This window comes from Podarcis cretensis (assembly GCF_951804945.1).
Source record: "Podarcis cretensis genome assembly, chromosome: 16".
Lineage (NCBI taxonomy): Eukaryota > Metazoa > Chordata > Lepidosauria > Squamata > Lacertidae > Podarcis > Podarcis cretensis.
Window position 1 is genome coordinate 44890958 of NC_137186.1, and position 12993 is coordinate 44903950.

Sequence of the window (12993 nt, forward strand, 5' to 3'; positions counted from 1 at the left end):
CAAGCAGTTGGGCCCTTACCTAGTCGAGGCACAGATCAACCCAGTGGCTTTCCGTTTGACACTACCGGAGGGTTCCAGAATGCACCCGGTCTTTCATAGATCGGTGCTAACGCCCTACAAGGCACCTCACAGGTTTCAGGAGCCAGGAACAGCTCCCAGTCCGCTTAGAGATGCACCCATGACAGGGGGGTCGCCGAGGGCGGGGCCACTCAACGAGGTGACGGAGATTTTGGACTCGAGATGGGGGGAAGAGGGCGTCGAATATCTCATCGCAAGGGAAGGTGCCCCGGCCAGCGCCAACAGCTGGGTGCCGTACTATGCGGTGGAGGAGCACTACCTCAAAGACGAGTTCCACGCACTCTTCCCACACAGGCCCATGCCGGAGGATTATTTTGATGAATATCTTTTCACCCCCACACTCTCAGCCAGTACGTTTCAGGGGTTCTCCTCGGCTGAGGAGACGGTTCCAGAGACTACCTCGCCGGAGGGGTCGGTCTCAGACTTGGGTGCGGAGCGCTCTTATTGGTGGGACACTCAACCCGAGGAGGAGTGGCGCAGGAGACTGCTCAGAGGGCCCTGGCACGCAGACTACCCAGAGGAAATGGGGGAACAAGGGGGCATGGACGGGTTGGGGGAGGATCCTGGTTTCGAGCACGCCGGCAACGAGATGGAAGCGGAGGAGAGCGACGTCGATGTACCCGTCACGGACTGGCAGCATGCCAGGGGGGAAGACCGGTATCCGGCAGGCACCCCCATAGCATTGGAGCACCTGGAACCCACGCCAGAAGAGGGGGAAGGGGGAAGGGGGGGCTTCGAGGGGGGGATGGATGTCAGGGACTCAGCGGGAGCGCAGGGAGGAGAGGAGATGGAAAGCGAGGGGGAGCAATCCGAGGGCAGCGTAGGAGAATATGACAGCAGCCCGATAGATTCCATGAGCCTCTCCAGCGAATCGGAAGATTCACAGAAGGGGGCGCCGATGGGCAGGGCAAGGGGCGACCCAAGGGGGACACCCCAGAAGCAAGGGGCCAGCGGGGACTCCCAGAGCAGCAGTTGCAAATCAGGACCAGCTTCCCCACCAGAGCGTAGTGGGGGGGAGGAGTCCCAGGTGTCAGAGCCCACATATGCACCACCAGCGAGAGAAGATGAGTCAGGGTGGACCACGCCTCCATCGGAGAGCGAGTTAACGGTTAAGAGGAAAGTTGCAGGCTGGGCGCGCGCGCCAAGTTCAAAGGTACAGGCGAGCGGCACAGAAGGTAGCCCGGATAGGGAACCAGGTCCTAAAGCCCGCCGGAAGGAGGGGCAAGAATCGTCAGGGTCAGCGTCAGAGGAGTCCAGGAAGGATGAGACCCTAGCGGGCAGGAGGGCCCAGAGGAGAAAGGAATTTAGGAAGAGGTGGAGCAAAGCGAGAGTCTTAAACTGGTGTGGAGGGGGAGGAGACTCAGACAGGACTTCGCCGGTCTAAGGTCGGGACGTAGAGCTGCACGCTGCGGCTTTAAAATGGAGACTGAATCTCAATAAAGACTTTTGTACATAACTACAGCCTAGCGTTGGTCCTCTGTGAGCTGGGACCTGGAGGCAGCTCTGACACATATAGTCTTATTTTTTGTTGTAGACAGTTGTGATTGTTCACTGCCAATGAGTCCATTTCTTTATGTTGCCTCTTCATATATGTTGTAAATGGTTCCCATTCTCTTTTAAAGTCTTTGTTGTCCTTTTCATGTAATTTTTCTGTTAGTTTTGCCGGTTCTGCATATTCCATAAGTTTCCCTTGCCATTGTTCTTTCGTTGGTATTTCTTCTGTCTTCCAAGTTTGTGCTAATTAAATTCTTGCCGCTGTTGTTGCATACATAAATAATTTCCAATTTTCTTTTTTTACATCTTGGTCTAAAATTCCTAGAAGGAATGCTTCTGGTTTCTTAACAAAAGTCTTTTTAAACAGTTTTTTTCAATTCATTATATATCATTTCCCAATAATTCCTAATCTTTTTGCATCTTGCAGGATGGCTTTTTTTCTAAAAAGAAAAAAGAAGAACAAGATCTACCCCTCATACGAGGAGGAGGCCCCTGCCCTACTGCCAGCATTGGCAAAGCCTTCAACATCAGCCACAGAGGGCAGGAGGAGAAATCAAAAGATCTACCCCTCATATGAGGACGAGGCCCCTGCCCTACTGCCGGCATTGGCAAAGCCTACCCCATCAGCGGCAGAGGCCAGACCGGCAGAGGCCAGACCCCTAGTCTTGCCAGGGCTGGTGAAGCAAGACCCAAGCCAGCAGCGGCCCTCAAAAAAGAAGAGCCTTGAGGACTCTGGGCCAGCGTTCCCAGGTGAGTAGGCAGAACCAGATCCCTCTTGGGTTCCCCTTGGTCTTAGACCTGGTGTTTACCTCTACGGATGTTGGTGATCTGACACTAACTAAAAGCGAAACAAAAGAAGTGCCATGGTCAGATCACTTCCTGGTGCAACTGGACTTCTCCGCGACCCTTCCCCTCTGCAGGGAGGTGGGACCAATTCGGATGGTCCGCCCCTGCTACTTAATGGATCCAACTGGTTTCCAGAGAGCGGTAGGGGATGTTTTATCCCAAGTTGGTGGCCTCTCGGCTGATTCCCTGGTGGCCCGTTGGAATGCGGAGTTAACCAGGGCTATTGACTGTCTGGCTCCGAAGCGCCCTCTCTGATTGCATGGAGCCTGGACAGCCCCGTGGTTTTCCCCAGAGCTGAGGGCGAATCGTTGAGATGGCTAGAGTGCCGGTGGCGGAAAACTCACTCTGAATCAGACTGGACATGGGCTAGAGCTCAACGTCGAGCCTACCAAGTGGCAATGCAGAAAACAGCAGCGGGAGACTTTTTCAGGTGGTTCACAATCTATCAGAACCACTTGCACCACCAGGGCCTGGTAGGGACCCCAAGATCTCCTGCAGTGCTTTTGCAAAGTTTTTTGCAGATAAAGTTGCTCAGATTCAGAAGGAGGTAGACTCCACCGTGGGAGCAAGGACAGGGCGGGAGAGTAGCACTGTCTAGTTCTGTCTAGTCCTGTTACATGGGATCAATTCCAATCTGTTACCTCCGAGGATGTGGACAGGCTGCTTGGACAAGTGAAACCAACCACCTGTCTCCTTGATCCTTGCCCATCCTGGCTGATAAAAACGAGCCGGGAAAGGCTGGGCGATGGGCTCTGCGGGGTAGTGAATGCTTCTCTCTGTGAGGCAGCCTTCCCAGACCCACTGAAAGAGGCGGTCATTAAACCGCTTCTTAAAAAAACTTTTTTAGACCCAGCCAATTTGGCCAACTATCACCCAGTCTCAAATTTACCATTCTTGGGCAAGGTGGTTAAGCGGGTGGTTGCCGAACATCTCCAAGCATGCCTGGAGGATACGGACCATTTGGATCCCTTCCAATCAGGATTCAGGCCTCACCATGGGACTGAAACTGCCTTGGTCGCACTGGTTGATGATCTCCGGCGGGCTAGGGACAAAGGTGAGAGCTGTTTCCTAGTTCTGCTGGATCTCTCAGCGGCCTTTGACACCATCGACCATAACATCCTTCTGGACCGTTTAGAGGGGCTGGGAGGTGGGAGCACTGTTATACGGTGCTTCCGCTCCTTTCTCCTGGGCCGTGCCCAGAAAGTGGTGTTGGGGAATGAGTGTTCAGACCCCTGGGCTCTCACGTGTGGGGTGCCTCAGGGTTCCGTCCTCTCCCCCATGCTTTTTAATATCTATATGAAGCCACTGGGAGAGATCATCAGGGGGTTTGGGCTGGGTGTTCATCAGTATGCAGATGACACCCAGCTTTACCTCACCTTTAAATCAGAACCAGTGAAGGCGGTGAAGGTCCTGTGTGAGTGCCTGGAGGCGGTTGGAGGATGGATGGTGGCTAACAGATTGAGGTTGAATCCTGACAAGACTGAAGTCCTGTTTTTGGGGGACAGGGGGCTGGCGGGTGTGGGGGATTCCCTGGTTCTGAATGGGGTAACTGTGCCCCTGCGCAGCCTGGGAGTCACTTTGGACTCACAGCTGTCCATGGAGGCACAGGTTACTTCTGTATCCATAGCAGCTGTCTACCAACTCCACCTGGTATGCAGGATGAGACCCTCCCTGCCTGTAGACTGTCTCACCAGAGTGGTGCATGCTCTAGTTATCTCCCGCTTGGACTACTGCAACGCACTCTACGTGGGGCTACGTTTGACGGTGACCCAGAAACTGCAATTAATCCAGAATGTGGCAGCTAGACTGGTGACTGGGAGCGGCCGCCGGGACCAAATAACACTGGTTCTGAGAGATGTGCATTGGCTCCCAGTACGTTTCCGAGCACAATTCAAAGTGTTAAAGCCCTAAACGTCCTCTGTCCAGTATACCTGAAGGAGCCTCTCCACCCCCATCATTCAGCCAGGACACTGAGATCCAGCACCGAGGGCCTTCTGGCGGTTCCCTCATTGCGAGAAGTAAGGTTACAGGGAACCAGACAGAGGGCCTTCTCGGTAGTGGCGCCCACCCTGTGGAATACCCTCCCTTCAGATGTGAAGGAAATAAGTAGCTACCCTATCTTTAAAAGACATCTGAAGGCAGCCCTGTTTAGGGAAGTTTTTAACATTTAACACTGTATTGTTTTTGTCAGGGACTCAGCGGGAGCGCAGGGAGGAGAGGAGATGGAAAGCGAGGGGGAGCAATCCGAGGGCAGCGTAGGAGAATATGACAGCAGCCCGATAGATTCCATGAGCCTCTCCAGCGAATCGGAAGATTCACAGAAGGGGGCGCCGATGGGCAGGGCAAGGGGCGACCCAAGGGGGACACCCCAGAAGCAAGGGGCCAGCGGGGACTCCCAGAGCAGCGGTTGGAAGTCAGGACCAGCTTCCCCACCGGAGCGTAGTGGGGGGGAGGAGTCCCAGGTGTCAGAGCCCACATATGCACCACCAGCGAGAGAAGATGAGTCAGGGTTGACCACGCCTCCATCGGAGAGCGAGTTAACGGTTAAGAGGAAAGTTGCAGGCTGGGCGCGCGCGCCAAGTTCAAAGGTACAGGCGAGCGGCACAGAAGGTAGCCCGGATAGGGAACCAGGTCCTAAAGCCCGCCGGAAGGAGGGGCAAGAATCGTCAGAGTCAGCGTCAGAGGAGTCCAGGAAGGATGAGACCCTAGCGGGCAGGAGGGCCCAGAGGAGAAAGGAACTTAGGAAGAGGTGGAGCAAAGCGAGAGTCTTAAACTGGTGTGGAGGGGGAGGAGACTCAGACAGGACTTCGCCGGTCTAAGGTCGGGACGTAGAGCTGCACGCTGCGGCTTTAAAATGGAGACTGAATCTCAATAAAGACTTTTGTACATAACTACAGCCTAGCGTTGGTCCTCTGTGAGCTGGGACCTGGAGGCAGCTCTGACAGTAAGTCCTGTCTCAAATTTCAAAGAACCTCGCAACGTGAGAGGACGCAGCGAGGGGCGAAGATTGGTGCTTCGCGAGCTCACAAAAGCAGCACAAGATGACTACAGAAGAACGACTGGCAGCTTTGCAAGATGCCGTGGTACAACTTAACGCAGAAATACGAGCGGCAAGGAGGAGAGAAGAGGAATCAGATGCTGTCTGCAAGGATCTGCAAAACAGGTTGGAAATGTTGACTAAACAGGGGCCACCGGCAGCCAAATCAGAAGGGATCGGGCTCGGGAAGAGAGGGGGGAGCCTGGTGTCGCATTTCGATGGGAGTCTGCAGCAATATCCTAACTTCAGAGCAGACGTAGTTTTTGCGCTAAAGTTGCTGGAGAAGGACTTTAGAGATGAGCAGGAGAAAGTAGGCTTCATACTAACGCATCTCCATGGAGAAGCTAAAGCGTGGTTGTGCAATCTGTGGAGAGATAATGATCCAGTCCTCCAAAACGCAAAAGCCTTCATTAAGGCGATGGACGATTGTTTTTTATCGGAGATCGATGTGGATGTCGCTAGAAAGGAGGTTCACGGTTTGAAACAAGGCAGAGCCACTGTAAGGCAATATCATTCCCGCTTTTTTGCATTGGTCAACGCGCTGGGATGGGAAAAAGACTCAGCGTTCGTCAGGGACCTGTTCTGGGAGGGGCTCAACGGGGCTGTGAAAGACGAAATAGCAAGGGGGGAGAGGCCACGGAGCACTCAAGAAGTGGTCCAGAAGGCGTTGACGATTGGTGTGCGGCTAGAAGAACGTCCCTGGAGCAAGGATGAAGGGCGTTGGGGACGCACGCCAGCAAGGGCACCTCCTTTCTTTCCCAGAGACTCAGCGCGCGCTCAATCCACGCCTCCACTGGGAGGGGGAGAGGAGCCGATGGAGATAGGTGGTGCCAAGGCTCAATCAGCAACCAGAGCCCTCACACCAGGAGCAGCCAAGGTGAAGTCTCCTAGAGGGAACAGGAAGTGTTACATCTGCGAAAGTGCTCAGCATATGGCAAAAGAGTGCCCCCAGAGGCTCCGCAAGCACAATGCAGCCTCAGCAAAAGTAACAGAAGCAGCTCAGCAGAGGGAACCGCAGCAGGGAAACGACGAAGTCTGGCTGGAAGCAGAGCCGCTGGGGCCCAGCCAGACGAATCAGTGAAGCAGTCCCCAGGAATCTTACAGCCCACAGACCCCCTCCTGCCCAAACCAGTGGTGCAGCTCACCGCAACACTCCAGCTTCCCAATGGGCTCACCATGGAAGTGCCTATTACCATTGACTCTGGTAGCAATGCAGACTTTATAGGAGTGGATTTCATCAAGCAACATAGCATAGCGCTCCTGCCTGCCACGATGCCCCTGAAAGTAGTGACAGTCGATGGAAGAGAATTGCTGGGGGGACAGGTGGTACAGCAAACGCCGCCAATGGTGATGCGCATTGGAAATCACCGCGAAGTCATCAGCTCCAACGTCACCCAACTGTCAGACACGCCCATAGTGTTGGGCATGAGCTGGTTGGACAGGCACAGCCTGGCATTGGCATGGTACCAGCGTAAATTGACCTTCTGCTCCTCCTACTGCGCAGAACATTGCATCATGACTAACCAGGAGGACGAGGGGCAAGAGGATGACCCACAGCTACAACTGGGCATGCTGCAAGCGGTACCCGACAAGTACAAGGCGTTTTTGGAGGTCTTCTGCGAGAAGGAAGCGGACAAGCTGCCTCCCCACAGACCCTACGACTGCAAGATTGACCTCCTGCCGGGGGCAACGCTGCCGACCGGAAAACTGTACTCCATGTCTGAAGACGAACTGCAAGAGCTCAGGGAGTTCATAGATCACAATTTGAAGCGGGGATTCATCCGAGAATCCAAAGCAGTGGGGGGCAGTCCTGTGTTCTTTGTGAAGAAGAAGGACACGCCCCAGAAGAGGCTTGTAGTTGATTTCAGAATTTTAAATTCGAAAACCAAGCCCACGGCTTTCCCGATGCCCAAGATCGACGACTTGCTCGCGACGGTGAGGAAGGGACGCATCTTCACCAAGCTGGATCTACGAGGGGCGTACAATCTTATACGCATGCGGGAGGGTGACGAGTGGAAGACGGCCATGTTCACGCCCTTGGGCACCTATGAGTATAGGGTTATGCCCTTCTTTTTACAAAATGGCTCCCACTGCTTCCAAGCCTTCATGCATCACGTGTTAGCGGGGCTCCTCTACAAGAAGTGCGTCTGCTTCCTGGACGACATTCTGATCTTCTCGGAATCGCAGGAGGCTCACGAGAGAGATGTCAAGGAAGTCCTGCAAAGACTACGGGAGCACAGGCTTTACGCCAAACTGGAGAAATGCCAGTTCGACATGACGGAGGTGGATTTCCTGGGCTACAAGCTGTCCGACAAGGGAATCGCCATGGACAGCGCCAAGGTACGATCAGTACTGGACTGGAAGAGCCCGCGCAATCGGAAGGAGGTCCAGAGGTTTGTCGGCTTTGCTAACTTTTATCGCAAGTTCATCAAGGGTTTCGCTATGCAGACGGCGGCCATCACGGACACCCTCAGCTCCAAGAAGAAGAAGTTCATCTGGACGGAGCAGGCGGAGCAGTCCTTTCAGAAACTCAAGCGTCTTTTCGCTTCCGAGGAACAACTGCTGCATGTGAACCCCAGCAAGCCCATGAGGGTGGAGACGGATGCCTCCGACAGAGCCGTGGGGGCAGTCCTGTTGCAGCGAGACCCGCAAGGGGATTGGAGGCCGTGTGCTTTCTACTCCAGGAAACTCAGTAAGTCGGAGCAGAACTACACCATCTGGGACAGAGAGTTGCTGGCCATTCATGCAGCATTCAAGGCGTGGCGGCACTTCCTCATCGGAGCCAAACACACGGTGCAAGTTCGCACGGACCATAAGAACCTGGAGTACTGGCGCACGGCGCGGTTCCTGAACCAGAGACACATCCGCTGGGCGGAGTTCTTTGCGGATCTCGACTTCAGGATAGAATATATCCCCGGAGACAACAACATCATGGCTGATGCGCTATCCAGGAAGCCGCAGTATCTGGAGGAAGCAGCACCGGTAGCGGCCAAACACATTTTCGCACCCAAGGCGTGGGCATGCGCTTCTGCCACAGTAGACCTGGAAGCGATACGGCGCGAGCTGCGAACAGATTCCTTCGCGCGCTCCAAGATGGAGGAGGTGCGCAGCAGCACGGCAAAGGACGACGAGTTCCAGATACGCGACGGACTGCTCCTCCGCAAGGGGGCCATCTACGTACCGGGAGATGAACTCCGCGCGACAGTACTGCAACAGCTACACGACGCACCCAGCGCCGGACATTTCGGCAAGGAAAAGACGGTGGAATTAGTAGCCAGAGACTTTTGGTGGCCCAAGATGCGGGGAGAAGTCGCGGATTACGTCACGAGGTGCGACACCTGCCAAAGGGCCAAGCCAGTACACAGACCGCCGGCGGGACTGTTAGAACCGCTACAGACCCCGTCCGAACCGTGGGAGAGGGTAGCCTTGGACTTTGTCACTGACCTGCCCAGCTCGAGGGGCAAAACAGCAGTACTCGTGGTAGTCGACATGTTCACCAAGATGGCGCACTTCATTCCTTGCGCGAAGGTGGCCACAGCGGAACAGACAGCCAAGCTGTTCATAGACCACGTGTTCAAGGTACACGGCCTGCCACGGTCTATCCTGTCCGACAGGGGGCGCCAGTTCATCTCGAGTTTCTGGCGGAAGCTGATGGGGATCCTGAACGTCAAGGTCAACCTAGCGTCGGCAAGACACCCGCAGACCAACGGACAAGCGGAGAGGGTCAACGCCGTCATGCAGCAGTACCTGAGATGTTACGCCAACCAGCAGCCCTCGACCTGGGTGGACTATCTGCCCCTGGCCGAGTTTGCCTACAACAACACACAACACGTGTCCACGGGGGTGACACCATTTTTTGCCAACCACGGGCGACATCCCAGGACCTTCCCGGGCTTAGAGAAAGAGGGGGAGGGGTATCCACAGGGAGCAGAGGCATTGGCAGAGGAGTTACAGGAGGTCCATGAACAGCTCCGTAGACAGTTAGACCTAGCAAAACACGTATACAAGATGCAAGCAGACAAACACAGAAGAGTGGGGGAGGACATACGGGTAGGGGACTGGGTCTGGTTAGCGGCCCAGGCAGTGCAGTCCAGATCCTTAGCTAAGAAGAAGCTAGGACACAAGCAGTTGGGCCCTTACCTAGTCGAGGCACAGATCAACCCAGTGGCTTTCCGTTTGACACTACCGGAGGGTTCCAGAATGCACCCGGTCTTTCATAGATCGGTGCTAACGCCCTACAAGGCACCTCACAGGTTTCAGGAGCCAGGGACAGCTCCCAGTCCGCTTAGAGATGCACCCATGACAGGGGGGTCGCCGAGGGCGGGGCCACTCAACGAGGTGACGGAGATTTTGGACTCGAGATGGGGGGAAGAGGGAGTCGAATATCTCATCGCAAGGGAAGGTGCCCCGGCCAGCGCCAACAGCTGGGTGCCGTACTATGCGGTGGAGGAGCACTACCTCAAAGACGAGTTCCACGCACTCTTCCCACACAGGCCCATGCCGGAGGATTATTTTGACGAATATCTTTTCACCCCCACACTCTCAGCCAGTACGTTTCAGGGGTTCTCCTCGGCTGAGGAGACGGTTCCAGAGACTACCTTGCCGGAGGGGTCGGTCTCAGACTTGGGTGCGGAACGCTCTTATTGGTGGGACACTCAACCCGAGGAGGAGTGGCGCAGGAGACTGCTCAGAGGGCCCTGGCACGCAGACTACCCAGAGGAAATGGGGGAACAAGGGGGCATGGACGGGTTGGGGGAGGATCCTGGTTTCGAGCACGCCGGCAACGAGATGGAAGCGGAGGAGAGCGACGTCGATGTACCCGTCACGGACTGGCAGCATGCCAGGGGGGAAGACCGGTATCCGGCATGCACCCCCACAGCATTGGAGCACCCGTAACCCAGGCCAGAAGAGGGGGAGGGGGGAAGGGGGGGCTTCGAGGGGGGATGGATGTCAGGGACTCAGCGGGAGCGCAGGGAGGAGAGGAGATGGAAAGCGAGGGGGAGCAATCCGAGGGCAGCGTAGGAGAATATGACAGCAGCCCGATAGATTCCATGAGCCTCTCCAGCGAATCGGAAGATTCACAGAAGGGGGCGCCGATGGGCAGGGCAAGGGGCGACCCAAGGGGGACACCCCAGAAGCAAGGGGCCAGCGGGGACTCCCAGAGCAGCGGTTGGAAGTCAGGACCAGCTTCCCCACCGGAGCGTAGTGGGGGGGAGGAGTCCCAGGTGTCAGAGCCCACATATGCACCACCAGCGAGAGAAGATGAGTCAGGGTTGACCACGCCTCCATCGGAGAGCGAGTTAACGGTTAAGAGGAAAGTTGCAGGCTGGGCGCGCGCGCCAAGTTCAAAGGTACAGGCGAGCGGCACAGAAGGTAGCCCGGATAGGGAACCAGGTCCTAAAGCCCGCCGGAAGGAGGGGCAAGAATCGTCAGAGTCAGCGTCAGAGGAGTCCAGGAAGGATGAGACCCTAGCGGGCAGGAGGGCCCAGAGGAGAAAGGAACTTAGGAAGAGGTGGAGCAAAGCGAGAGTCTTAAACTGGTGTGGAGGGGGAGGAGACTCAGACAGGACTTCGCCGGTCTAAGGTCGGGACGTAGAGCTGCACGCTGCGGCTTTAAAATGGAGACTGAATCTCAATAAAGACTTTTGTACATAACTACAGCCTAGCGTTGGTCCTCTGTGAGCTGGGACCTGGAGGCAGCTCTGACAGTTTTTAATACTTGATTGGGAGCCGCCCAGAGTGGCTGGGGAAACTCAGCCAGATGGGCGGAGTATAAATAATAAATTATTATTATTATGATACAAGGTCAGGGTCTCTCTTGGTTTCCTTGATGTCTGGGTGGAAGTCCCCCACCCCACCCCACCCCTCCTTGTTAAGAGGCGTGGGACTTCCGGGTGGCTGCCCCTGTTCTGCATTGTTGGGGGTTGGACTAGGTGACCCGCAGGTCCCTTCAGACGCTACAGTTCTATGATCCCTGTTCAGATATGGCATGCACCCGCTCATTGCAACAGGCGAGAAGCCCCCTGAGAAAGAACTTGCCGTCTTTTCTCATGTATAAGACGAGGTTTTTTACCCCCCAAATCAAGTGTCAAATTGGGGCTCCTCTTCTACAGGGGGAGTGCTGAGGGGGGACGGGCGCTTGATTGTAGCCGCCAGGAAGAGATTCCCAGCTATGATTTCTTTGCTGTGGAAAGGGCTGTTGTCAACTGGCAGACGATAGGTGACTTGGTGGTTGATGCCTGCCTGCAATTGTGCAATTTGATTAATGGCTCCCTCCCCCCCAAAAAAGCTCAACCACTCTGGGCAACCCCTCCCCAAAAAAGCTTAACAAGTCTTGGCAATCTGCCCCCGTTTTCTAAATTTTGAGTGCCCAGAAATAGGGGGCGTCTTATACATGGGGGCGTGCTATACATGGAAAAACACGGTACCTTTCCCTCTCATCCACCTCATTTACTCACCTCTCTCTCTCTCTTTTTTTCTGAAGAACTCTCTGATGAAAACTTAGAGTACTTGTTGGTGGGTAAGAAAATGCTGGGAGGAAGAACCGTCAGAGAAGCTTTGGAGATGATGGATGAAAGGGAGATTTTGGAGACCATCCTCCAACACCTCCAGCCACCTCCCCAGGTGTGTGTGATGCAGGGTGGATTTGATTGAAATCAAATCGATTTAAAGCATATTTTTACATTCTTGCTTGTATAATCTTAATATTTACAACCAGATGAAGGTTTCATTTTGGGAATAATAAATTTCCAGAGTAGTTTTTACTACTGATTTGGTTATACTGTTAGGAATGCATAGACACATAATTATGAAATTATTGTGGGGTATAATAAGTTAACTGCGTACAGACGCTTCAGGTTACAGACTCCGCTAACCCAGAAATAGTACCTCGGGTTAAGAACTGCCATCGGCTCAGGGGCGAGAGGGGAAAAGCCGGGTGGATTTCAGAGAGCCCCCAAAGATCGTGGGAAGCAGCATTTCCTCAGCGGAGGAAGGAGAGGAGATGCAGGGGTCGGAGGAGGCAAGGCGGTGCCAGGACACCTTGCCTGAGCAAAGCGGGGAGGAGGGGGGTCCCCCATTACCCAAGCCTTCCTTGCGCAGTAGGCTTCCGTGCAGAGAGGGGAGGCGCAGACTGGGCCCCAAGAAATTACTCTGCTGGGGAAGGTTGAAGGGCCGCCCACTCTCAGATTCTGCCCGTGAATGAGCAAGACACGGAATAGAGGCGCTCTGCATTCTAAAGGTTTTGATCACTAAGAAGAAAGCTGGAAAACCGACTCTTGAGCCATATTTCCTGATTGCTCTCAAGCAACCTCTAACAGTGGTGCTTCATGTTAAGAACAGTTTCAGGTTAAGAACGGACCTCCGGAAAGAATTACGTTCTTAACCTGAGCTACCACTGTATATTTGGACAACTTTTCTGCTGTACCTTATTGGAAGAAAAATAACCATTTTCTTAATTAGAATTTAAACAATTTATTTAACTAAAACAATAACATTATAGCATATATATCTATGTTTGTTAACTGATGTGGTTAACTT

The 12993-nt window shown here is 54.3% G+C and overlaps 1 protein-coding gene across 1 annotated transcript in view; it reads left to right on the forward strand.

Annotated features, from left to right (window-relative positions):
- Positions 1-2140: 2140 nt before the first annotated feature.
- Positions 2141-12993, forward strand: part of LOC307204637 (uncharacterized protein) — a 42414-nt gene continuing 31561 nt past the window's right edge. The window contains exons 1-2 of the mRNA XM_079956239.1: positions 2141-2322; positions 11939-12078. Coding sequence (XP_079812365.1) covers positions 11983-12078 — 96 coding nt within the window. The 5' untranslated portion in view covers positions 2141-2322; positions 11939-11982. The remainder of the gene's footprint in view (positions 2323-11938; positions 12079-12993) is intronic.